General features: G+C 31.7%; 2 protein-coding genes across 6 annotated transcripts in view; one reads left to right on the plus strand and one right to left on the minus strand.

Annotated features, from left to right (window-relative positions):
* The window catches only part of LOC127720200 (E3 ubiquitin-protein ligase Midline-1-like), a 28100-nt gene extending 14238 nt beyond the window's left edge, over positions 1 to 13862 (plus strand). For all 5 annotated transcript variants that reach the window (XM_052226669.1, XM_052226673.1, XM_052226672.1 and 2 more), the window contains exons 2-9: positions 2889 to 3653; positions 5481 to 5576; positions 6556 to 6786; positions 7174 to 7196; positions 7774 to 7901; positions 9131 to 9282; positions 10545 to 10755; positions 12099 to 13862. In XM_052226669.1, the coding sequence (XP_052082629.1) occupies positions 2889 to 3653; positions 5481 to 5576; positions 6556 to 6786; positions 7174 to 7196; positions 7774 to 7901; positions 9131 to 9282; positions 10545 to 10755; positions 12099 to 12391 (1899 nt within the window). In that variant the 3' untranslated portion in view covers positions 12392 to 13862. The remainder of the gene's footprint in view (positions 1 to 2888; positions 3654 to 5480; positions 5577 to 6555; positions 6787 to 7173; positions 7197 to 7773; positions 7902 to 9130; positions 9283 to 10544; positions 10756 to 12098) is intronic.
* Positions 13863 to 20803: 6941 nt separating this feature from the next.
* Positions 20804 to 27435, minus strand: LOC127720983 (guanylate cyclase 2G-like). Its single transcript, XM_052227700.1, has 5 exons — positions 27189 to 27435; positions 25961 to 26098; positions 25520 to 25618; positions 22514 to 22605; positions 20804 to 20967 (listed from the first exon to the last, which is right to left on the minus strand). Exons 1-5 carry the CDS (start codon positions 27427 to 27429, stop codon positions 20842 to 20844), a joined length of 696 nt encoding a protein of 231 aa, XP_052083660.1. The 5' UTR covers positions 27430 to 27435; the 3' UTR covers positions 20804 to 20841.
* Positions 27436 to 27771: the final 336 nt, after the last annotated feature.

Raw genomic sequence — 27771 nt, forward strand, 5'->3', positions numbered from 1 at the left:
ATATGGTCACTTAGGTCTTCTTGCGATCGGCAGTTAAACCCTTGCCAAAGTGGCCATTATTATTGTGTGCATTTGGCTGTGCAGGATGTACATGTACGCAACCATGTCAGTCAGAATGGGGACGTTAAATCTGATGCCTTGTGAAGAGAGTATGTCCAGTGCTCTCTGCATGGTTAAGAATCCTTGCAACAACTCTTAGAGGGGCAAAATTTCTGTCCCTATATAATATACCCTAATTTTCCAGTGGCAGTCCAAATTTTCCTGACCTTCATCCGGGACATCCTCTATTACAGGACCTTCCCTTTTAGCTCACCTGGCCCAAAGGGCCAAGTGAGCTTTTCTCATCACTTGGCGTCTGTCGTCCGTTAACTTTACAAAAATCTTCTCCTCTGAAACTACTGGGCCAAATTTAACCAAACTTGGCCACAATCATCATTGGGGTATCTAGTTTAAAAAATGTGTCCGTTGACCTGGCCAACCAACCAGGATGGCCACCATGGCTAAAAATAGAACATAGGGGTAACATTGTTTATCAGGTCAAGATCTATCTGCCTTGAAATTTTCAGATGAATGGGACAACTTGTCATTGGGTTGCTGCCCCTGCATTGGTAATTTTAAGGAAATTTTGCCGTTTTTGGTTATCTTGAATATTATTATAGATAGAGATAAACTGTAAACCGCAATAAATTATTTTTCAACAAAGTAAGATCTACAAATAAGTCAACATGACCAAAATGGTCAGTTGACCCCTTAAGGAGTTATTGCCCTTTATAGTCAATTTTTAACAATTTTTCGTAAATTTTTGTAATCTTTTACAAAAATCTTCTTCTCTGAAATTACTGAGACAAATTTAACCATACCTGGCCATAATCATTATTAGGGTATTTAGTTTAAAAAATTTGTCCGATGACCCTGCCTTCCAACCATCATGGCCAACATGGTTGAAAATAGAACATAGGGATAAAATGCAGTTTTTGGTTTATATCTCTGAAACCAAAGCATTTAGAGCAAATCTGTTCATCAGATTTAGATTTATCTGCCCTGAAATTTTCAGACGAATCCGACAACCCGTTGTTGGGTTGCTGCCCCTGAGTTAGTAATTTTACAGAAATTTTGCAGTTTTTTGTTATTTTCTTAGATATCATTATAATATCTAATATCTAATACTATTAATTATGATTTTAACCTTATTTTACATGATTTCCAAAGCATCAGTAAATACAGGTGAGCGACACAGGCTCTTGAGAGCCTCTAGTTAATTTATTGTAAATTTGTTCTCGTCCTGAACTTGAATATTTGTCACTAGACGTTAAGCAACCAACAATTATTCAATCAAAATAAATATTTGCCTCTTGTATGGAAATTTTTTATCTGCTGAATTAGATGGCCCGGGTCTTTGAAAATATCCCCTAGGTCAAATTGTGCAGAAATGTATAAATGTATATTCCATCTGGATTAAGGCTTATTGTACAATACTTAGAAATTATACTTGTATCTAAACTCTCCCACATTTCATTCTGTTCAAGACAAGTATAAAATACAAAATATTTTACAGTATTGAATTTTGTTTTAAAATAGCAGTAGCCTATCTTTATGGACAGTTTATATTAACTTTTAATGATAAAAATATCAGAGAATCGAAGGTACAAAGATATTTTGTCAATAATAAATCTTTCCATAATCGTTATTAAATCCTCTTCACACCTTTGTTGTATGACATAACTAAAGTAACCTGTCAATTGAATGTAACGAATTCTATCTCGTCACCTTCTAAACTTACTGTTTAACATGTTTAAAGGGTGCGTATAGGAGATAGTTAAAGTTTTATGAAAGTTGTGCATGTAAAGTGATAGGTACAATTTTATGAATTTTAAACAAGCTATCTAAGCTCACCTTGCCAAAGGATCAGTATGAAAACTTGTCAAAGATACCAGGCTCAGGTAATTCAGTACACTATACACATGTTTCATCTACATAAGACTCATCAGTGGGACTTGGATTAAAACAGTTTGAAGTTCAAATCATATATGAAGTTGAATAGCATTAAAAAACCAAAAATTCTGAGAAGTTTTGCCAAATATGACTTAGGCAATCTTATGTAATGCCTGGGGTAGAAAACATTAGTGGTTCAAATCATTAAACATTGTGAAAGGTTTTGGTCTGGCCTGGTACAATTTTCTCTAAAAGTCATACATATAAATGCTAATTGACCAGTGTTAACTGTGGCATAAACTTTATGTATATAAAGCTTTAACGGTGTATATCAGATGGCAGAAGAGCTTGATAGACTGAGTCCATATTATGTATGCAATGACTGAATAAAAATTAAATTATGATTTTAGTTACTAGACCAGCATGTAACACCTGATGATCGGGTAGACTGGTATTAATTATTGAACAATGCAGGCGAGATATTTAAGTGTGTCCTCCCTTAACTTAGATATTTAGTGCTGTGAATTCATTATTATTCCTTGGGTAACGATTTTTTATGATTTAGTTGAAAGAGCGAAAATATGAATTTAAATGTTCAAAGAAGTGTAAATTTTCTATATGGTATGTGTATACAAACTTTTGCAAAACCACAAAATCAAATATCCACGAAAATACTATTTTCCAAAATCCACGAAAATTTGCACCCATGAACATAAATGAAATTACAGTATTGCATGTATAAACAAATGAAATTTCAGTAATGCATGTATAAACTTTTACATTATCTTATCCAATTTAATCCAGTGGTTAGTTTGCAGTAATTGTGGTCCAAATCATCAAGTAACATTCCTTAGATGTAAATTAAGATGGCATTTGTTACTATAAATAAAGATTAACAGAAACAAACAATATGTTGTATTATTACTGATTTCCTTTTTATTTATTTATATTTTTAGAACAACAATGCTGCTTTGTGGTCCAGCATAGACTGGTCAGCCCAACCTGTGACATCACATCGGTCAAAATCCTCCAAGTCTAGCAATTCAAGCCACAACATAAAGATGGATGTCGATGATGATCTACAATGTCCAGTGTGTTTAGAACTATATTCTTATCCAATCATCCTTCCCTGTTCGCATGTTTTATGTCGAGAACCATGTGCTGAACACCTGTTTGATTTTAATTTTATTCGCTGTCCTGTGTGTAGGGATAACTGTTATGTTAGCGGAGGAATTAGTAGTCTGCCAAGAGTTCTAGCCCTTGAAAATATAATATGTAGATACAAAGAAGACCAGCAGAAAGGAGAGAAAGAAAAACAAAAATCTTCTTCACCTGTAAAGGAAGATGTAGTTCAACCAATTATAGAACAAGTTGCAGAAAATCCTATTTTATGCCAGCATTGTGATTCATCACTGAAAAAACTTGCCAAAAAATCTTGCCTTGATTGTTGTTCCTCATACTGCAGCAGGTGCTTTAGACATTCTCATCCATCCAGAGAGCCATATTCAAGTCATGAAATAGTGGAACCAAGGACAGATCTCATTAAAAAGACTGAACCTATACAGACGTTTTCTCATTCAGGAAAGTGCTCATTACATAAAGAGAAATTAAGTTTATATTGTTCTGAATGTTCACAGTCATGTTGTACTAAGTGTAATAGTATGGAGTGCCATAGAGGACATAGCATAATCTTGATTGAAGATGCATATTCAGACTTGAAGGTAATTACAAAAAATAGATATGCTTTTTGATTTCATACTGCTCAAGTATATGTCCTTTGTCAAGAAAATAAAAAAATCATAAAAAAGAAACATAAAAATAAAAAAACTCAAAATCACTGAAGGTATCTTACAACCAATCATATTGAAAACATATGTAAAAGTAGCCATACTCTGACAAAATACAGTTTTTTTTTATACATGTATTGTTTTTACTTACACATGTCAAATGGATTTACACAATTAAACCTTTTGCAGAATGAGAGCTATATTTGGATCAATTTGAGTTTAAATTTACAATTTTAGGGTATATTTGATACATATTTGCTTTAGGAGATTTTTGGAAAACCAGAATGCTATTTTTAGTAGTAGGTGACTTCTTGAATGTCATTTGTCAAAAGAAGACATTAAGCTTTGGTCGAAAATTGGCATGTAGAAAGGTGAAGAACGCACAATTCAGGGAAATCTGTATAGGATGTTACTATTAAAAGTCCATTCCATTTTTAAACAGCAAAATCTGGTATGGAATAGTTTATTTAAAAGTCCATTCCATTTTTAAACAGCAAAATCTGGTATGGAATAGTTTATTTATAAGTCCATTCCATTTTTAAACTAAGAAATCTGGTATGGAACAGTTCATTTAAAAGTCCATTCCATTTTTAAACAGCGAAATCTGGTATGGAATAGTAACTTAAAAGTCCATTCCATTTGTATACTAGGAAATCTGACTGGTATGAAGTAGTTCATTTAAAAGTCCATTCCATTTTTGAACTAGGAAATTTGGTATGGAATAGATCATTAAAAGTCAATTTCATTTTAAATCTAGGAAATCTGGTATGGTATAGTTCATTTAAAAGTCCATTCCATTTTTAAACAGGGTAATCTGTTATGGAATAGTTTATTTATAAGTCCATTCCATTTTCAAACTAGGAAATCTGGTATGGAATAGTTCATTTAAAGGTCCCACCTATTTTTCAACATGGAAATCTGGTATGGAACAGTTTATTTAGAAGTCCATTCCATTTTTTAACAGGGAAATCTGACTATTCCATTTTTTTATAGTTAACTTTGTAAATCTGAATAATGTTAAGGACTGAGCAGTTGTAGTAGATCCATGGAAACTCATTCATAGGTGAAAGAAACAAAAAAAATTGTATTCACATGCTCATCTTCTGTTCACTATTGATATGTTAGTGAACACATCTTGATAATAACTCGCTTGTTCAAAAATCCGGATTTGTGATCTGCTATTCACTGTTGATATATATTACTATTGGTGAACAAATGTTGATAGTAACTCTTGTGTTCCAAAATCCAGAATTGTGTTTTGTATCTGTAAACTGATAAATTGTTAAATCCCCTAAATAAAATCTCAATAATATCAAGAAGGTTTACCTTTTGTTGTAAATTGTATAATAATATGTTGCTCACAGAAGGAATATAGACTAAGTCGTAACTTTTAGAAGTAAAATATATAAGATAACGAGGTGACCATGAAATCTTAACCAACACTGTCAACTCTTGCAAAATATACTTCTGCTGTTCTTATTCTATTGACCTTTTGAAAGAGAATTCCTGTCTTTCTCTCTTGTCTAACTAGACTCAGCAACACAAGATACACACCACTGCATCCCATATTTATAGTAGTTTCACAGTTTATATTGTTCTAAGTATTAAGTTAAAAACTTACAGTAAGATATAGGAGAGAGCTGTTAAAATTGTATGGTTGAATATATAGGGATTTTGAATTGGTGGTTTGACACCTGAATAAATATGAATGTTACAATCTGTTAATGGGAGATAACTCTATTTTTTCAAATTATTTTTCAGATTTCATTAAATAACAGTTTATCCAAACTAGACACCAGTCAAGCACATGTAACAACTTCATTAAAATGTCAGAGAGATAACCTAAAGGATATGCAGGTAGGTATTAGTTCTTAATCAGGATGACTTTTAAATTCATCATCCATGGTATAATTAGATAGAAAATAGATTGATTACTTGTTGTTTAACACCAATTTCAGCATGCTCGACTTTACTGTTTTGTCCAGTTTTTATTGGTAAAGGAAGCTGAAGTACCATTAAAAAACTACAACCTTCAGCAGGAAAACTGGCATTCCTAGTCAATTAAGTTTATTTAAAATCAAAGGCACTTGCAATGTATCAGTAACACACAATCTCAGTGTTGACAGGATAGTGATTGCTGTAAATGAACTTCTTAACTAGACCACTTAAGCACCGTGGCCCAAAATGAAAACAGATTGAAAAACAAAAACACAATGATATTTTGTTTAATTTAAAAGTTTATTTTATTTACATGACACATGATGTCTTTTTTAAGTTTCCTCAACAGAGAATTTAAAATGTTGATGATGGTAAAATCTGACATCCTAAATAGATTCAAATCTGTTTTTGAATTCTTGCAGTCATGAGTGTGATCTTTTTAATTTCTATTGAATTGATAAGTGATAAAGAAAAATGATTAAATGCATAATTATAGTATTTATACATGAGCAGCAAGCATATATAATGCTACGTCTTATAAATATGGATATTGCCACATCCAGTGTGTAATGGGAGATAACTTCATCTACTTTTTCTTTAATTTTCAAAGAATTGATGAAAATATTACATTTAAAAGACATTTATATTTACCCAAAAAATTTCAAACTACTTTTTCATATACAGACCTGAAAATGTAGAGGATTTCTTAGGTATTTGTTATAAATTTTTGTAATATGTTAGAAAAGGAGATTTAGATTTGTACTTAGGCATTTTTAATCCAAGCACGAGAATAGCGTGAAATAAATATATGTCACCTAGTTTCCTGTCTCTTGTATTATATGTCTCTTATGGTTGAGTCGTCAGGAATGTAAAACTTTTTATCTTTTTTTTATAACAGCAAGCTATAAATAGAAGAAGAGATGAAATTAATATGCATTGTGATGCATTAATGGCAGAAATAGAAAATAAAAGGAATTTTTTCCTTGCTGACCTTGAATATGAAGAAAGAATAAGACAAAATGACATGGAAGACATGGTGAAAGCCATTGAAAGAATACAGGGGTCATCTCAAGCACTACAAAACTTTGCTAAAGAACTTCTCAAAGAAAATGTCCCAGAATTCCTAGAGGTATTATTAAACTTAAGAATAATAAAACATCATGTACAGGAACATTTTTTTTATCTAACTTCTGTTCATAGTTGATAGCTGTCTGCAGTTTATTTTCAAATTATTAGTTATTTGATATTTATTTTTTATTAAAAAGTAGTTTCAAATTTAACAGTGTCAATTGGAATGTTGTGTCTGATTATAAAACACTTGAACAAATGACTTATAGATTTCAAGACAAGAAATAGAAATGTCTAAAACAAATTCACAAATACGATAGTTTATAAGTGAAGTTATACTATAAAATTAAAAAGCAAATCAATTTACCCAATTGCAAATATCATAAATAATAAATAAGCAGTTTAGGGGAGATAACAAAGTTTTAAAAATTATCATTTGTATTTTCAGGAGGCCTGTTCCTTAAATGACAAGTGAGTAGACCTTTTTTTTTAATTTTTGTTAGTTCATCTATTTGAGTCAAATAAAAACATATAAATTGAAGAAACACAACATTTGGGTTTCCTTGTGATTCTAATAATCCACTTTTAGTGTATTCGAGATTAAGACAAAATCAGACTTGAAACAAACACACCATATCTCAGAATATCTGTATTATAATTTTATTATTAGCTGCTTAAAATCATGCAGCAAATATTACATGCATATTCAGGACATAATATGTCATATAAATATATACTGATTTTACCAGACTGGTATACCGCATTTGTTTAACATGGATTTTTTTAGTCTATTTCACAAGGTTACAATTTATTTAGAGGTAGACATTTCACCTAAACCAGGCCTTTTATATTGACATCAAGCTGACCAGTATTTGTTATTACTACAAAATGCTATATGATAGGCAGAAAACTATAAACAAATACCAGTTGTGAAGTCAACCTGCCATGAAATTGTACACTTATCTTTTTCCTACCAAAACATATATTATTTTTCAAATCTCAAACGTCTATTAAACTGGAATTTACTTTGTATTTCTTTTTTTGGCAGGTTACTTAAAGCAAGCATTGATTGTCAAAGTGTTCAAAGTCAGCAGAGTGATTTAGAATCCTTAACAACAAAAGTTGTGGACTTTAGACGAGAGAAAGGTGTACTAAGAGACCTTCATTACTTGTCTGGTAAGCAGTTTCATTGTTATTTTAGAAATGTTTGTGATGTTTTTATTATTGCTAATAATGGCCATGGGAATCATGGGATAAGATTTACAAAAAAAAACTTACATTTTAACTTTGGAATATGTAAGCTTTATTTGTATGCTCCATTTCTTAAAATCACAATAATTAATTTGACATTTTTGTCAATTCGCTGTTTCAGAATCTAACGCGTTCTTGGTAATATTTCCCAAAAATGTACACCAATTTGTTGTGATTGGTTTAAAAACCTAAACAATGTAAATTCAACCAATGACCTAACGTTATTTTCATTTTTGGTATACAAACAATGAGATTAACCATATTCCTTTAGATTCTAAAGAGTCTTATGTTCAACAATTGCAGTAATAGATGCAAGCAAAAATTTTCAAATTTACAATAGTTTAGTGTGATTTTAGCATCAGTTGTACATTTCAAGTATTTATTTCGACTAAAATCAATATGTTAGATCCTTTAGATAAGTTTTTACTTAATAACAGCAAAAACTGAGCTGAGTTAAATGTTTTTTGAAAGGGGAATGGATTATAATATAAATCTAATTCTGAAAGTTAATCTTTAGAAAAAACAATTTCTTTTAAAAACTTAAAATGATATCAAGTGTGCAAAAAGATGAGCAAAATTATCTAGTAATTGTGATTATTAGCATTTACTTAAGGGGGGAAATGTCTGTTCAAAGGGAGATAATTCCTAAAATAAGTAATGCATAATTTGCAATAGACATTGAGTTTCAACAATCCTTTAAGCATTCATATGAAACAGAATTAAATTGATCTGTGTTTCTAAGCAGCTTACAATTTATTCATAATTTAAAAAAAAAAATTATATCTCAAATGTAATTTATGGCAAAATGTTTCCAAATTCTTATTTATAATATATTTTCCATATCATTTAGAATTCATTTCTTTACATGCATTTGATATAATAAATACAGGGACATCTTTTTCACACTAAAATTTCTTAGTTTTCCAAGGCACATATCATAAAAATGAATTTTCCAAGACACATATCTTAAAAATGAGTTTTCCAAGGCACATTATCTTAAAAATGAGTTTTCCAAGGCACATATCTTAAAAATGAGCACCTATTATTATTTTGCGATAAAGTTGAGGAATTATATATTGATGGAGAATAATGGGAACTGTAATTTTAAAATTCAGCAGCAAACATTATTTTGTTATCAATTTGTCATTTTGTAGCACCCATGACACCAATAGTTGATGTAAGTCGGTGTACAAGGAGTGAGGACTGTGTAGTACTTGTTTTATCAGCACCACAAAGTATACATGATGTTATTGATCAGTATGAAATTCATTATTGTTCTGAAGAGCAGAAGTCTCTTGAAATTGAGGTTTGTTTATACTGTCAATTCATTTATTTTTGTGAATAGGGGAAAAACTGTATTTTTGTGGATAATTTATTGTTGGGTTTTGTCAAAGTCTGCATGCAACATTTTAATTCAAAGTTTACCTATACTATAGAAATCCATTAAAATTGGCATTTCTCGAATATTAATGAATCTACAATAGATTTGATTTTGATTTTTGGTGTTTTAACGACACTTTTAAGCACCGCTTTTGGGCTATTTCGTTGCGGCCAGTTTTTATTGGTGGAGGAAGCCGGAGTGCCCGGAGAAAACCACCGACCTTCAATAGGAAAACTGACATTCCTAGTCAATTAAGATTGGAGTCGAGTGCACCCGCATGAGCAGGGTTCAAACTCACAACCTCAGTGTTGACTGGCTAGTGATTACAGTAGTAACTACTTAGACCACTCGGCCACCGAGGCCCCATCTACAATAGACAAACATAGATATTTTTGGTATTTTTGATACCAGTGCTCATATAATTTTGTTCATGCACATTATAATTTTCACATTGTGTTAAAAGATGAGCCCTATATTTTTTTAGCATTTAAGCAGAAAATTTTTGCAATGAGCATATGCATTGGTACTCATAATAATGGGCAAAATATAAGTTGACAAGTCCTCAGATAACATGAGAAATAAAATGAACAAATATGATGATTTCTATGATAAAGATCCTTTTTGTTAAATTGCATTTCCTACAGTAGATGTGGAAATTTTTGGGGTGTCTGAATTTCGTGATGTTAACGTTAGCAGTAGGCATTTTACTGCACAAGTTAACAAACTCAAAACATTTCACTGTGGTATTTATAAGTACATTTTCAAAAAGGATCATCTTCTGTTAACTATATCTGTCAAAAATATTTCCTTTAGTATTATATTTGTATGGAGGTTAAGTCATTAATTATTATAAGTTTTTTATTGACAAATTTGCTTAAATACATCTTTGTTACAGACATTTTATCTCTTGGGGATAGTTGTCTCATTGGAAATCATACTACATCTTCTTAATGTTATAAAGGCATTTATGGAACTTTTTAAAACCTTGATCACCCATGAAATAAAGATTTTCAATTTTCTTATGATTCTTACAAATTCTAGGAAAAATGCAACCACTCATTTTATTAATTTGAGTGCCTCTTATCCCCCACTAATATTTGGGAACAGCCCTTACTTGATAATGATTGTAGGAGAGTTCATTCTTATAAATGTATCCTTATTAGTAGCGTCTTATTTTCATTTTTCAGGAAACTGTGATAGTGAAGAATGTACCAGATGACAGACTAGTGGCCAAGGGCCTGCCACACAATAATGCCAATGTAGTTATACTGCTAGACAACCTGTGTAAAGGGACCACATACTATTTCTGTGTTAGTGCTAGCAACTTGGCAGGGAAATCCCCTAATTCTGAAGTGGTGCAATGTACAACTTTGATGCATAGTGAAAGTGTTATACCAGGTAGAGCTATAAGGGCCAAAAATGGCCTCTACTTCTCGCTTAAGGATGTTCGCTCCTCTTGTTTTTGAATTTTTGCCAGATATTTGGAATCCTCTGGTTTTATCCATGTAGTGCCATTAAAATTTTTTGCCCACTAACCCCTACTTTTCTTTTCATAATTTGATTAGATATAGTTTAAAATGCCATCTTTGAAAAATCTTATTAAATCCGTTATTTTTTCATACTTTTAGACAGAAAAAAGGTGCTAATGTTAAATATATGAAAAATCTAGAGAGAATCATTTCCTGCCAAATTTTCAATGGCGTATATCTCGAAAACAAGCACACAGACCCTTCATTTTTATCTGCTTTTTTAGTTCTTTTATTTATATACTACCAATTTACATCACTCTTTTAAATAGCTTATTATTTTGAAACAGAGTAGCAAACATCCTTAAATTGCAAGTTAGCATTTAATATAAAAATAAGGAGATATGGTATGATTGTTAATGAAATAACTATCCAACAGAGACCAAATGATGTAGATGTAAGCAACGATATTATATGTCACTTTACAACCTTCAACAATGAGCAAATCCCAAACAGTATATATAGTAAGCTATAAATTGCCTTGACAATTTGACATAACAAAATGTGAAACAATTTCTAATATCACAACAAATCATAGTTGAAATAATGACTATAAGATAGAAAATATGTTTATTATTGAAAATTTACATATCAGCATTTTTTATGACGTCACGATTAGCATCAATTTCAATTTTCAACCAAATTCAATGAAAGTTACAAACCAATTCACATTGTTTTTTGGGATGGAAACATAGCCCATAGATCAACAAAAAGGATCTTTGCTTGTTATAACAAATTACATATCTGACTTGATGAAGAAAAAAAACTAACTTTTAACCATGTTATTGAATCATGTTAAACAAAAAGTAAAATAACAAAAACACTGAACTCCAAGGAAAATTCAAAACGGAAAGTCCCTTACTAAATGGCAAAATCAAAAGTTGATTCAGAATCTAAATGGAATATGATTAATTTCAATGTTAATATCCAAGTACAAAAATAACATTGCTTTATTAGCTCAATTTGCATTGTTTGGTCTATAGTTAGTACTAGTTAATAATAACATTGGCCAGGATTTAGCCCTTTTCGCTTCAGCATTTTGCGCTGATGCACTGTAATGCAAACACTAATCAATCTATCAATCAATCACAACATTATGAAGTAGCTTTTGAAAATGTTATACCTTGACTGCATCAGATTCTGAAATGGCAAGTTTTGTGTCAATATAATGCAAGGTTTAAAATATAATTGAAATATGCTGTATTCTTTTTGCAGTGCCTGTGATAGTTGAAAGCTTATGTCGCCAGTTTACGTCCTCAATACAAGTGTACAGCTCAAGTCCGCAGGACATCACAGTGGACCAACAAATATCTCATTTTCTCTTATACAGACCATTAGGTCAGAGTAGAGCATGGAAAACCATTCCTTTATATGGCAGACAAGACCATCGTGTATTTGGATTAGAGTCTAGCATAGAATATCAGTTTGTAATCTTAGGGTGTAATCCTCGAGGGGAATGTCAAATATCAAATAAAATTGTACTGCAGACAGAACCTACTACATATTGATGCAGTATGATTAATGTTTTTTTGTAATTGAAAGGCACAAATACCTTTTAGGATAACTTGGCTGTTAATTAACCACAAAAAAAGATTGTGGAGAATAATTATTGATCACATTTTTCCCATGCTGAAGATTGTGGGGTGTAATTATTGATCACATTTTCCCCATGCTGAAGATTGTATCATTTTTAGAAATAGATAGACTAATTTCAACACAATTTGCTAAGTTAAAGGTTTACAAGTTTAACGTTTACAAAAACATAAATATATAATACTTTCAGCTTTTTTACTCTAAATTAGACAAATTTTGAAATACGTTTTTGTGGGGGGTTAGATTTGCCCAAAAAAAGATGAAAAAATTACTGAAAACCAATAATTTGTATTAATTCTGTTTGTTTTGATTATGTAAAGTCATATTGTTGATGTTATAGTAATGTGCAGATCAGACGTTTTGTAACTTTACCAGAATTCCAAAATCAGATTAGATATCAGAATTATCAGACATAGGTTTTGTTGATTAATTTATTTTCATGGGCACCAATTTTCATGAATTGAATTTGAGGGAAATTTGTATTTTCGTGGATATTTGATTCGTGGTTTTGCCGAAGTTTGCATACAAACCTATTAAAAATGTATACTTTGATGAACCTTTAAATTTGGGGTGCACATTTACCCCTGAAATCCCAAAAAATTGGTATCCCAAGGTTAATAAGGAACCCACTGTATAATGATAGTTAGCCATACCATTTTCCTGACCTAGAAAAACTGTCTTCCTTTATACTAAATTTGACGTCATTTACGCATTTTATTGGCAAACTGGATCCCATCATCCATGAAACAAGGTCATTGTGTCCACTTAGAATTATTTAAACGTCACTGCATTCCTATGTACGATATTCAATTTTATCATCAGAATATGTTTATTTTACCATTTATTACATTTTTTTAGCCAAAATATGGAGATTATGACAATTAAGATATGCATTCATTCCTTTCCTCAACTTATTGACATCCAAATGAGGTTGAAAAAAGTCGTCGTAAACCAAATTATTTTGATGGAATGATAATGATCGAAATCAAGTGTATTTGTGGGGGAACTCATAAGCTGTTTACATTTAAGTTATTTTTTTAGTTGAGATCAATCCTGATAAATGGGAGATAACTCAAATGAGAACCATCTTCAATTGCCTATTGCAAGTTTGATAAATTTGATATTTGAAAGTAAATTATGTCTTTTCTCCAGATACCTGTAGAGAGTATTTATAGTTCATGTAGATGTTTTGTTCAATAATGGTGCTATTAGTGAATCTGGCTTGGTTCAGTTATTAAAAAAATCTCGTTCCTGCATAGGAATTGTCATATTTACATTGTTTATTTAATTATAATAGTTCAAAAGGTTTTTATTTTACCTACAACAAAATTAGTAGCAGATGAGACAATACTTGTCAATTTAAGTATCTGTTGATGATATTGTTATCTGCCTATCTGTTAATTTCTAAATATAACCTAGTTGACTGATCTGATATCTGACAGACTGGCCTGCAAAATCTGTAGACATTAGAGCAATCTCGAACTGCTAAAACAGCCATTTGACATATTTGTTGTTTTAATTTCATTAAAAATCTCTTGTTATAAATTTTAATCATTTAAAAAAAAAATTGATAAATATGATGATGATATAGCACAACACAGTTTTTGGAGGCAGCCCCAATGTCATATAGAAATCTGCATCATTTTACATTTTGTTGTCAAAGTTTTAGTTTTAATGGAAAAGCTTATTGACTTATAAGCTGGAAAATCAGTCTTTCATAATATTTCTTTCAATTTATTTGGCTTGTAAGGCCTCTTATAAGACAAACTTTACTGGCCTGGCCAGTAGGGCTTGTGGATAATCATGACGACTGAAGTTTACCAAGAAAGGGATTTCTGTTGTTTCAATCTTAATTTTGCCCATGTCACTTCTTAAAGAAAGGAAAAGGAAGGTTATTCCAGTCATCCATGGCTTATATCCTTATTTTGAAAATGTTATGAGACGCTCAATCTGTTTTAATATGGACTAAATTTTATATCATTTCAATGATAATTTTCAACTCTTACATTCAATCTTGATTGTGTTTTAGATGTTGTTCGTCCAATTTTAAACACTAAAATATTTCTATTCACTCCATTGCTGTTTAAATAAGTAATATTACTAATTGTAAATTAAGACTAAGTTGTCAGGCAAGCTTCAATACACTGGTTTGGACATGAATTGAGGTTCAGTTTTTTGTAACACCTTAAGGGGAAATAATCATGTCCCCCCTCCCTCCTTCATTTGAAATTTTTGACAGAATTGTTGTAGAATTGTAAAAAATACAATGCCATATTTTTTTTTTTTTTGGACTGTTCCAAAATTGGATACATTGGAGGCACTTTTTTTTTATATCCATGCAACCACCAATAATTTTAAAATTTTCAGTTTTCTTATAATTCTCACAGAAATTCCACAATCAATTTTGGAACCAAACATAAAAATTTTGTGATTTTTTTATTTTTGCTGTTAAATTATTCCGTTCAAAAATATTTGTAATCAGTTTCAATTGAATCTAGTTATTAATGCATTGACACCTTAAGTAACATCACAAATAGCTTTAAAAAAAGTATGGTGAACGTAAAAGTAATTGTTCTGATGGTTTTAGAACTCTTTTAATATCCGTGAAAGATGGCTTAAAAATTGAAGATTCTAACTTCCTCCACAGGCAACTGTTTATGAAGTTAATGTCATTCACTTAAATTATGGGGTTCAATATTTTCAAAGATTATTCCCATCCCCAGCCCCTGGATTGACTATTTAGGAATTTGTTAATTTTAACAAAAAAATATCACTATTTGTACATGTATGTTATAATTTTATTGCACTTTAGCAAAAATATTTAATTTATGTTACAATTGTGTCTGTGATAGTTAAAAGATTCCATGAGGCTTTTTATTACACTTTTTGTCTAGTCATTTAAGATGTAGAATTGCCAATCTGATTAGGATACAGATCCTGTACCCAAGTTTTGCTTACAACTCTCTGTTCTACTTTCTGTTTTGGTAATTATTACATCAGCCAATAAAATTTCAGCCTTCAAATTTATGAAGGTGTGTATCATTAAGACAAATCCAGAGGATCCCGAAAGGTCTTTATAACAGAAAGTAGAATGGATTATTGTCAGATCCTTGTAAACAAAGCGCAGACATAAAATCTATATTTCAATCAGATTAAGGAATTGCAGTATTACAAATTGTTTTCACTATATATTTGTAGTTTGTGAAACTCAACAGGGCTTAATAGAAAATTATCATATTAGTTAGATTTAAAGACCAAGGTGCCATTATTAAATGTGATTTTCCATTGTATTGAATTTATTTTAAAAATGTAAAACCATTTCTCTTTTTGTATAAGTGGAGGATTGTTTTCTGGAAGTTTTTTCTTATGATAAAGCTTTTAGTTCTGTATCAGTCAAATTCAATAGTGACAAGTTTTCTCACTGTAATTTGGTCTTGCCTTTGCAGCAACATGTAAAAAGGAAATCATGCATGATTAGGTTATATAGAAAAACTACCGTAATCTTAAACTTTTACTTAATAAGGGTCTAATGGACTAACGGATGGACAGATGCACAGACCAGAAAATATAATGCCCCTTGATAACTCTAGACTGGGCCAATAAACATGACCAATCTTCTAACAAAGGAACCAAATAGAAAAGGGTGCAGTCACACAATATAATTTATAATTTGATGAAATGAATTAAGCAGTATTTTGAGACAAATAATAAATTATTAATTTTGAAATACTCAATCTTTTGATTTATTTAATGTGTATTTGTGATAAATTCATGTGCTGTATTGCTAGACTGTGATATTTATAATAGAAGCTATATTTATATTTGAATAAAGAAAATAAATAAGAGTTTGATTTTCAATATATTATCTTATATTATTTTGGTCAAGGTAGTTTTTGATGAAGTTGAAGTCCAATCAACTTGAAACTTAGTACACATGTTCCCTGTGATAGATCTGGTTGCACAAGGATGAGGTCTGGAATAGTGATAGTTTTAAAATTCTTCAGTTCTGTATTTTATCTTCTAGTATTCTTTATTATTTGCCCTTTAGTCTCTATTCTTTATATTTAAGCATCCTATTATTGTTGATTCTTTATATTGTTGGCCCGTTTTTATCTATTTTTTATTTTTTCTGTAAATTCCATATAGACCTTCATGGACTGTTACATGTAGTATGCATAAATTTAGGTATATCATTTGGTGCATGTCAATTGAATATCAACCCAATAATACAGCTATTCAGTATTGTCATCATGTAACCTTGGTAATTGTTGTCCGTTTTCAGTAAATGTAAAGATTTTTTTTAAAATCACTTCTCTGAAACCATTGTTCCAATTTATAGCAATCATGACTTCGATTCCTTTTGATTGCAAAGATATCTGGTCGCTGTATGTAATTTAAATATGTGAACCTTTGAAAGAGAAGCAAAAGTTATCAAAGGGACATTCAAACTCATAAGTCAAAAAATAAACTGACAACGCCATGGCTAAAAAAGAAAAAGACCAACAGACAAACAAAAGTACACAAAACACAACATCGAAAACTAAATTCGTAAAAATACCGAAACAAGCTTGTTATTAAAGGGGCGCAAATGTAGTTCATAGGAATAGCTATAATCTGTCGATAAACTTATATTTCCGAAATGTTTATGGATGTTGTGATTTTGTGAAGTTTACCATAAGACATTTATCATATCACGGTCCAAAATAGCACATCGATCGCTTTCAATGTTTGATTAATTCTGTAAGAGTTAGATAAGTGAGAGAAATAAATGCCATATGTATCAATTCGGAAATCTGGGTATTTATAGTTTACTAGATTAATGCGGTTATTGCATATGGAAAGAAACCTCGATTGTATATAGTCTTGACTGAATATTTATACCAATACTGTCAGTTTTTTAATGAGAGCAAAATTTTGAAGGCCAGTGTTGATTACATGCCTAAAGGTTACATTGGTGATGATGGTAAAATAGTAAATGTCAACAACGAATTCCAAAATGAACAAAACAGAAAGAAAACCAGAGCAACCACAGATGTAGTCATGGCCATGTTGGATATACATTTTTGGTGTAAATTGAATTCGTGTGTACGCAGGTCTTTCTCCGTGTCCTAAATTAGTGGGAAAATAAAAGGTACATAAATATTATTGTTCACATATAGATTTATCTAAAGAATATCGAGTATTTACAGATGAACAAATTTCAAACACAGTTATGCAATTGAAAAATAATTCTGTAGATAAATATGCACATGAATTTTTAATGTAAGCAAATTTTTTACAGTTCACCTATGCACACAGTCTGGGATTAAAGTTTTTTAACATGATAAGTTTGTTAACCTTCATGGATTGTTATGAAACTTGGAAAGAAGCTTATCTTCGAGACCAAGAAATAGCATCTAAAGAGAAAGTTTGATTTTTTTTTACTGATAAATGGCCTCACTTTTTAAGTCAACATCTATTTACACTCTTTACACTGACAGCAGCAATCGTAGGCGAGATACAGGGTTCCACGGAACCCCTTACGAATTTTTATCACAACATCAACGAAACTACACGTCCTATTGAATACAGGCAATATTGTAAACATGCTCACCAAATAAGCTATGATCCCTCCGTTGAGAATTTTGGTAAAGGGAACATTTTTCAATGACATATAAGCGCGCTCGAATTGTAAACTTCATTGCAAATCTCATTGCAACAGATTCATTTTAATGCTTACACCTGCAATGCAAATTCGCTACTGAAAACGCCCGCTTTACTGTTAATTTTAGAATAACGACGTTTTACATGTATGTACATGTATATCATATAAGAGCTTGTCGTGCATTAAATACGTGAATTCGGAATTGACTCGTTATATATATATTACATAACAAATGATTGCCAATGAGACAACCCTCCACCAGTGTGGAGAGGAGAGAAATGGGTCGTAACCTTTGGCTAGCGAAGATGGTGACCAAACGACATAGAAGTTAATAACTAGAGTCCACCGTACGCAGCCTTCAATAATGAGTAAAACGCATAACGCATAGTAAGATATAAAATGCCCCGAAATGACACATGTAAAACAATTCAAACGAGAAAACTATAGGCCTGGTTTATGTACAAACAATAAACGGAAAACAGATATGATATACAGCAACAAAGGACAACAACTGAATTACAGGCTCCTGTCTTGGGACCGGCACATACAGAAGGTGGCGGGGTTAAATCTGCTTGCTGGTGCCAAACCCTCCCCCTAACCTGGAACAGTGGCGAATCAGCATAATATAAGAAGAAGCTATAAAAATCAGTTGAAAGCCCGTTTATTATTATCACAGATGATGTGTCTCGCCTGCGACGACGATAGTAGCAGAATGCGAGACATAGGGATGCTAATCAATTGGATGATGTGGCGGCGGCGTAAACTGTTTGCTTAACGCTAAATATATATTTTAGAAGGGAGAAGACCTGCATGCTTCATATCGTATATATATAGTTGCCTTATGTTACGAAGTTCCTGTCTGTCAAGTATCCATGGTCTTTGACCTCATTTTCATGGTTCAGCGACTGCTTAAAAAACTATAGTTTTTTGTCATGTGAATTTTTCACTTATTATATATATGAGTAATTATATTTAGTGTGTGGGATCTTGCAAGAGACTGTGGTTCACGTTTGTTGCTGTATATCATATTTGTTTTTCGTTTATCGTTTTGTACATGATAAATCAGGGCGTTAGTTTTCTCGTTTGATTGTTTTCATTTCGGGGCTTTTTATAGCTTGCTATGCGGTATAGGTTTTGCTCATTGTTGAAAACCGTACGGTATCTCCGTCTTTCTATCATTTGGTCTGTGTTGGAAATTTGTCTCATTGTCAATCTAACCACATCTTCTTAATTTCATACGGTCTATACATGTCCGTCATTTTTTGCCATCACTTGGCGTCCGTCGTCGTCGTCCGTTCGATGTAAACTATTTTAAACATCTTCTCCTCTGAAACTACTAAACCAATTCCAACCAAACTTAAGCTGAATGATCTCTAGGGTATCTAGAATAAAGCTTGTGTTTTATTTTTTGTTTCGTCAAAAAACATGGCCGCCATGGCTAAAAATAGAACATAGGGGTAAAATGCAGTTTTTGGCTTATATTTTAAAAACTAAAGCATTTAGAGCAATCTGACATTGGTTAAAAATGTTCATTAGGTCAAGTTCTATCAGCCCTGAAATTTTCAGATGAATCTAACAACCCATTGTTGGGTTGCTGCTACCAAATTTGTGATTTTAAGGAAATTTTTCAGTTTTTGGTTATTATCTTGAATATTATTATAGATAAAGATAAACTGATAAACTGTAAACAGCAAAAATGTTCAGCAAAGTAAGATCTACAAATAAGTTTAATGACCAAAATTGTCAATTGACCCCTTAAGGAGTTATCACCCTTTATAGACAATTTTACACAATTTGTTTATCATGTTTTCTAACTTTAAAAGATCTTCTCCTCTGAAACTACTGAACCAAATTAAACTAAACTTAAGCTAAATGATCCTTAGGGTATCTAGAATAAAGCTGGTGTTTTATTTTCTGTTTCCCCAGAAAACATGGCCGCCATGGCTTAAATGGTAAAATGCAGTTTTTGACTTATATTTCAAAAACTAAAGCATTCAGAGTAAATCAGACAAGAAGTTAAAGTATTCATTAGGTCAAGATCTACTTAATTTGCCCTGAAATCATCAGCCATATCAGGTATCTGATTTTTAGGTTATTGCCCCTGATTTGATGATTTTAAGGAAATTTTGCAGTTTTCGGTTATTATCTTGAATATTATTATAGATAAAGATAAACTATAAACAGCAAAAATGTTCAGCAAAGTAAGATCTACAAATAAGTTTAATGACTGAAATTGTCAATTGACCCCTTAAGGAGTTATTACCCTTTAAAGACAATTTTTCAAAATTTGTATCTAGTTTGCTTACTTTAAAAAATCTCCTCCTTTGAAACTGCTGAATCAATTTCAGCCAAACTTGGGCTGAATGAGTTTCAGAGTATCTAGTATAAATTTTGTATTTTATTTCCTTGCAGGTCAAGAAACATAGCCACTATGGCTAAAATGGAACATAGGGATAAAATGCATTTTTTTGCTTTTGAAGAAAATATGACAGATACAAAGAACATTTAAATGGTATTTTTAAGCCACTCATTGATATATATTGAAAAGCAAAAATAATCATTAATGAAAGATTTAAGCAAAAAATTACAGGTGAGTGATCCAGGCTCTTGAGAGCCTCTTGTTTTGTTTTTGTTTAAAAACTTTAAAATTCATTTTTATTTAAATAAAAGTGATACACACAAATACATTACACGCACAGAAATGAAAGAAACAGTATTATTTCAAAGAAAAGATCCGAATGATGAAGCATCTGATATTGTAGAATAACCTTCCCAGACTTGGAAATCCTTCTGAAGCAACCAGAAGGTCGTTTGCGAACAGCCGTTTTTCTTCAATTCATCCTTCGCCTACAACAATCATTTATGATTTTTTTTAATATAATAGTTTGAATACAATTGTGATTTTATATAACTCTGTATAATCAAATTGCGCATATTTTTGGACCAATTTTGGACCTTTTGGTTTCCATTGCTCTTCAGCATTGTTATTGATTTGGCCTTACGATTGTTTTGATTCGAGCGCTAATGGTGAGTCTTAATTTGCTCTTAAACGTTCTTTAAAATCCAAATTTAAGACATAAATCATTTGTTATTTGTGACGCTTTTATCGTTGAGTATATAACAGCAATGAAAAGCTTTTTTGAATAACACAAATACTTGAATAGACCTTCAAAGAAACAAGGCTAACGTTTCATAAGTGGAGCAGATATTACTGATCCTTTTGGAGTTCATCCCGATTTTAAGTTGTCGTATTGCGTATGTCTTTTCGTTGATTTTCTTTCGATCATGGTTTGGACTGGTGTATATCTTTTCGTTGATTTTCTTTCGGCCATGGTGCGGACTGGTGTATGTCTTTTCGTTGCTTTTCTTTTGGCCATGATGCGGACTGGTGTATGTCTTTTCGTTGCTATTCTTTTTGTCATGTTGTTGAGATCTTGTCATTGATATTCATATATGGGCTACACCTTGACCCAAATATATATTTTGACAGATGTATTTTTACACAGAATGATGTTATTGTGTGTAAAATAATTTTTGGGGTAAGGTAATTGCTCATATCTATTTTGTTAAAAAAATATGTGTAAAATGTTCATTTTAGCTCAAATACGCCATTTTCAACATGTCCTTGACATCACAGTGACATCCGAAGTGACATTTCAGCACTAAAGTGTTCAGAATATATTATCCTGTTCATTTATGAATAAAATTAACGTACTTTTGAAAAGCTTGAGTCATTTTTATCGTTTCAATTTCTGGGGCTAAATAATAGCTCATATCATACCTCTTTTTTACCATTTGATTCTGAATACGGAGGATTGTTTTAAGTAGCGGCTTTTTCAGAAAAACAAGATGAGCTACAAGCATTTAACAACAGAGCAAACATAATGATAACATGTAATACTATAGGAGATATTCGAATATAATTTACTTGAAGAGTATGTTTGCATTTTTTAAAATCTGTATGTCCAATTTCTTAAGGATGTCCGCCTTTCTGTTTCAAAATAACAAGCTTTTCAAATGACTGTTATAAATTGATTGTATATAAATAACGGAACTTAAAAAACAGGAAAAAATGAGATATAATTAATTAAAAATGACGACGGGAAATGATTCTCTCTAGATTTTTCATTCATTTTAGATTGACACTTTTTTTTCTTTCAAAACTATGAAAAATAACAAAAATTTTATAATATTTCCAAAAATGACTTTTGTAAACTATATATGTAATAAGATTATGAAAATAAAAGTAGGAGTTAGCTGGCCAAATTTTTAATGGCACTACATAGATAAAACTAGAGGATTCCAAATGTCAGACAAAAAAGTCAAAAACAAAAGTAGCGAACATCCTTAACAAACATGTAACATTTAACGCAAGAAACCATGCTAAACTTACAAAAACACTCATGGTTTGTCGTTCTTCCATTTCAAATCCACCAATGGCGCTCAATAGAGAGTAAGTGGAATGGCTGACCTGGATTTTGTTTGCTATACAATAAAAAGGAATTGATTAAAAATGTATGAAGGACATGCAGTGACCTATAATTGCTTTAATCTACATCATTTGGGCTCTGTTGGATAGATGTCCTATCGGTAATCACACCACATCTCTTCATATTATATATACTATGTAGACAACCTTTACAAACAGAATATGATATGCCTAAATGGGACAACCGTTTGGGCAATCGAAAATAAATATGTTAAGCCGCACATGTGAAATCTTCGGTTTAACGTCACATCAGCAAGAATTATGTATTTTCCATTTTACAACATATTTGCGGAAAAAAACACGAACCAAGCCGGACATTATACCTACTGTGCACCGTTGTGTGTGTGTGGAATAAATTTCATGGTCTTTTAAACTAAATTGCTTGATCGGTCAGTGCCAAAGTAGAAAGTATAATCAAATTATACTGTCTAATCTGTACGGAAGACCATTTCATACGAGTTTACGGAAGCCCATTTAGGACCTTCCAAAAAAATAATTTGAATTCGAAATCACGAATTGTATAATTTGAATTCGAAATCACGAATTGTATAATTTGAATTCGAAATCACGAATTGTATAATTTGAATTCGAAATCACGAATTGTATAATTTGTTAAAACAGATTAAATTTGTGATAACGAATTGTTGGAAATCGTTATAACAGATTTTATAATTCGTAATTACGAATTAAATTCGTTATCACATTTTTTTGTAATTCGTGATAACGAATTAAAATCGTTATAACGAATTGTATAATTTGTTATAACAGATTAAGTTTGTGATAACGAAATGTTGGAAATCGTTATAACAGATTTTATAATTCGTAATTACGAATTAAATTCGTTATCACAATTTATTGTAATTCGTGATAACGAATTAAAATCGTTAAAACGAATTGTATAATTTGTTATAACGGATTATATTCGTGATAACGAATTTGTGGAATTCGTTATCATAGTTTATTTTGTAATTTGTGATTTGGATTAAAATTCATTATCACAAATTTTTAGCTCACCTGAACCACAGAGTTAAGTGAGCTTTTCTCCTCACGTTACGCCCGTCGCTGTTCATTACTTTTACAAAAATCTTCTTCACTGAAACCTTTTTGCCAAAGTGAAACAAACTTGACCACAATCCGGGGCGATTTAGTTTTAACGCATTTTATTTGCAAAATTAGCAAAATGGATTGGACAAAAACTGAAACAACATTAGTGACGTCTTCTCCATGTACAAATATAAACACAAAAGCACTGTACCTAGAAGTTTTTGTCGTGTAAAACGGGTGGGTTGACTCACAAACTGATATGTAAGTTTATTAGTCAGCGACCCAGTTTACACACCAAAAATCTCCAGAAAAAAATGTGTCTAATCCTCATATTTCTTGACCGATATAGTTTTATTCCTTATTTTTCATTTAAAGTCTTTTTAGACCGGCGAATATCATTAGTGTGTATCGCGCATGGATATATTTTACACAGAGGCAACGAAAGTAGTTTCGCCAACATGGTTTATCGCAGTGTAAACCTAGGAAAGAAAATTTAACAGACCAATCTTTATTGATATGCTAATAATATAACAATTATTAATAATAACGAAAACATAGTAGGAGTGCATGTAATTCAAAAACAAACACAAGATATAAAGAGGAAGAAAATAGAATATAAGTGCACAAGTAGATAAGGCTAGCCTGGAGTGAAGTGTAGTGAGAGCAATAAATCATGGTTTCTAGTTTGAAGAATGTGTGCAATAAGCCCGCAAGCGTAACAAAATGGACGACATGGCCTAAAATAGAACACAAGGGTAAAATGCAAGGTTTTTTTCTTTTATCTTGAAAACTGCTATAGAAAGAGAATTGTTTGGAATCACAAGGTTTCCGTACTGTCTGTTTACATCAAAATTGTAAGATGACTATTTATAGGAATAATTTTCCTTTACTGACGTTTTTTTTTATTTTGTGTTTTGTCTGTTATTTTGAAAATTATAATAGATAGAGAGAATTATTATAGCGAAAATGATTACTGAGAAAGATCTACAAATAATTCCACATGATTGAAAGCGGCAATTGACCTTTTTTTACCCTTATGTTCTATTTTTGGCCATGTTGGCCATGTTGTTCCGCAGGCGGGCTCATCGCACACATTCTTTAAAGTAGATACCCTTATTTATTTCTCTCACTTCACTACACTCAAGGCTAACCTTATCTTATAAATACTTTTGCACATTATATTCCATTTTCTAAATTTGTTGTTTGTTTTTGAATTGCATGCACTCCTATTATATTTTCGTCATTATCAAATAATTCTTAAATTATTAGCATATCAACAAAAACTTGAATATGATTAGTCTGTTCGATTTTCTTTCCTGGGTTTTACACTTCGATAAACCATGTTGCCAAAACTTCTTCTGTTGCCGCTGTGTAAAATATATGCATGGGCGATACACACGAAGGAAATCGCCGGTCCAAAAAAACTTTAAATAAAAAATAATGAATAAAAATGTACAAAAATCACAAATAACAAAAAATTGTGATATATAACGAATTTAATTCGTAATTACGAATTATAAAATCTGTTATAACGATTTCCACCAATTCGTTATCACAAATTAAATCTGTTATAACAAATTATACAATTCGTGATTTCGAATTCAAATTATATATTTGGAAGGTCCTAAATGGGCTTCGTGATAACGATTTTTTAATTCATGATCATGATTAATAAATTTGTGATCGCGAATTAGGGAGGACCTAAATGGGCTGCTGTGGGATATCAAACAATTCTCCGTTTTGGAATAAAATAATATCGTATACGGAAGCAAAACACCACCATATCTACATTTGAACACAAATAGCGTTAGATTACAGATACCATTGGCCGACAGATACCATAAAAAAAACATTAATATAACTTACTTTCTCCAGATGATTCCATCAATGCCACGATTCGTACTGTGGACCCAAACAAACAATATCTAGGATTCTTTGTACCAACCACACCTGCTACTACTGGACCTATAGGCACAATATCAATCAATCAATTTGATAGAACTGAAAAATTAATTGTTCTAACGCACTTGCCTGCATATCTAGCTGTTGACTGCGTGTGTATTGGTCAAAGTAAAAATGGAAACATTATAAAACTTCCTAGTAGAAAAAGAATCAAGCACCCCCCAAAAAAAACAAAAACACCTTTTTCCTCCCAGGAAAAGACCAAATGAAAAGACCAAAAAGATCTGGCATGACAATCGTTTATGTTTACTTACTGAAAGAATAACAACAACAGCTAAAAACATAAAGATGTAACACAATAAAGAAACCTTGACTAACAATAAAATAAAAGTTGATGACATTTACCTGAATGACATCCTATTCTGATCTTGTACCTTTCACCGGATAAATGTGGAAGTTCTAGCTTGTTTACATGATATAGCAAATCCAGGGATAAAGTTGCGATTTCAGATGCATGTCTTACTCCGTTCCGTCTCGGTACACCTTCAAATATAAAAAAATGTCCTATGCATAATTGACGACATATATCTCCTAAATTGTTAATTATTTGAAATTTTTAAACAAAAAGTTTTAACTCTGTCTAGCAAAGTTAAACTTTGACAGTTTTAGCTGGGTTTGTTTAGCGCTTTTGATAATAAAAATTTTCATATACATGATATAAAAACAAGGTGACGTGGTTCTTTTGCCAGTGAGACCAATACTCATAGACCAAAGGACAAAACTATGTACAATTACAGATAACAGTACGGCTTTCAACAATGAGCAAAACCTATACCGCATATATACTAGAAGTAAGCTAGAAAAGGCTTAAGACAAAATGTGAAACAATCCAAGAGAGTAAATTCGACAGATCTTCTTTCTTCCTATCTGAATTTAGAAGACTTTAATATAGCATTATTGTCAGTTAAGAATGTAGTCGAGCACGCCTCGCCATAAGCGCGGTTCGAACTCAAAACACCAGAGTTGACATGATAGTATGGTGGCCGGATGCGGCCATTTCACCTTTTCGCGTTTTCACGTATTCTCCTTTCACTTTGCAAACGCGAAATAGCGCAATCGAGAAAAATCGAGAAATCGGGAAATCGAGAAAGCGAAATCGAGAAATTGAGAAATCGGGAAATGGGGAAATCGAGAAATCGGGAAATTGGGAAATCGAGAAATCGGGAAATCGAGAAAGCGAGAAAGCGAAAACGCTAAATTGAGAAATCTATTTCCCGTTTTCGAGTTTTCGCCTTCGCGTTTTCGCGTTTTGGCTTTCTTGCTTTCTTGATTTCTCGATTTCCCGATTTCCCGTTTTCTGGATTTCCCGATTTCTCAATTTCGCTTTTTCAATTTCTCGATTTTCCGATTTCCCGATTTCTCGATTTCGCAATTTCGCGTAAAAGTGAAAGGAGAAAACGCGAAAACGCGAAAAGGCGAAATGGCCGCATCCGACCACCATAGGATAGTGATTACTGTAGACGAACTACGTAGACCACTCGGCCATCGACGTCATTCTATGGCAGATGTGGTTGTCATTGTAATACTAGCACGTATCGAATAAGTAAGTAATGAATAAAATTAAAGTAAAAACCTGATACCACCATGTAGCCATCTCCGACTGTTTCCACTTTATACGTATCATAGATACTAATTCTATCATCAAAACACGAAAACAACGTGTTCAACATGTCTGTTACTTGAAAGGGTGAACTGTTTGACGACAGCTGAGTGAAACCGACCATGTCGCTTTGAAATATTGTACATTCTGGGAAATGTTCAGCGTTGAAGCTTCCATTCTGTTTCAGGTCCTCAGCCACTGTCCTCGGTAACATTTGGAACAAAACAGCCTCACTCTGCTTCTTTTCTCTATTCAATGCTTTGGTTCTTTTATATGCAATAAACAGAAATACAGAATGAATAAGATTAAACTTGTTATAAATACATGTAGCATTATTGTACAGTTTCATCACACACTATAACATTAAAAGTACTTTCATTAACATCTAAAAGGGATCGAAATTGTTAATTTGATCTTTTAAAAAAACTTAGTAAGTATGTGATGAATTTATTGAACACATAAAAAATGTAAATGCAGTTTGTGCATATTTTACGAAATACGTGTAGGTGTTATGTGTTTGAACGAATGCATGTTAATTTCACACGATCTAGGGTAA

Source organism: Mytilus californianus, unplaced genomic scaffold, assembly GCF_021869535.1.
Source record: "Mytilus californianus isolate M0D057914Y unplaced genomic scaffold, xbMytCali1.0.p SCAF_11, whole genome shotgun sequence".
Lineage (NCBI taxonomy): Eukaryota > Metazoa > Mollusca > Bivalvia > Mytilida > Mytilidae > Mytilus > Mytilus californianus.

Excerpts from the sequence above, each read along its gene's own strand:
- LOC127720983 (XM_052227700.1), bottom strand. The coding sequence starts at position 27,429 with ATGTTACCGAGGACAGTGGCTGAGGACCTGAAACAGAATGGAAGCTTC. Across the intron at positions 22,606-25,519 it reads GATGGAATCATCTGGAGAAA|CAAACAAAATCCAGGTCAGC; the intron begins GTAAGTTATATT and ends TTTATTGTATAG. Across the intron at positions 20,968-22,513 it reads GACAAACCATGAGTGTTTTT|GCGAAGGATGAATTGAAGAA; the intron begins GTAAGTTTAGCA and ends TGATTGTTGTAG.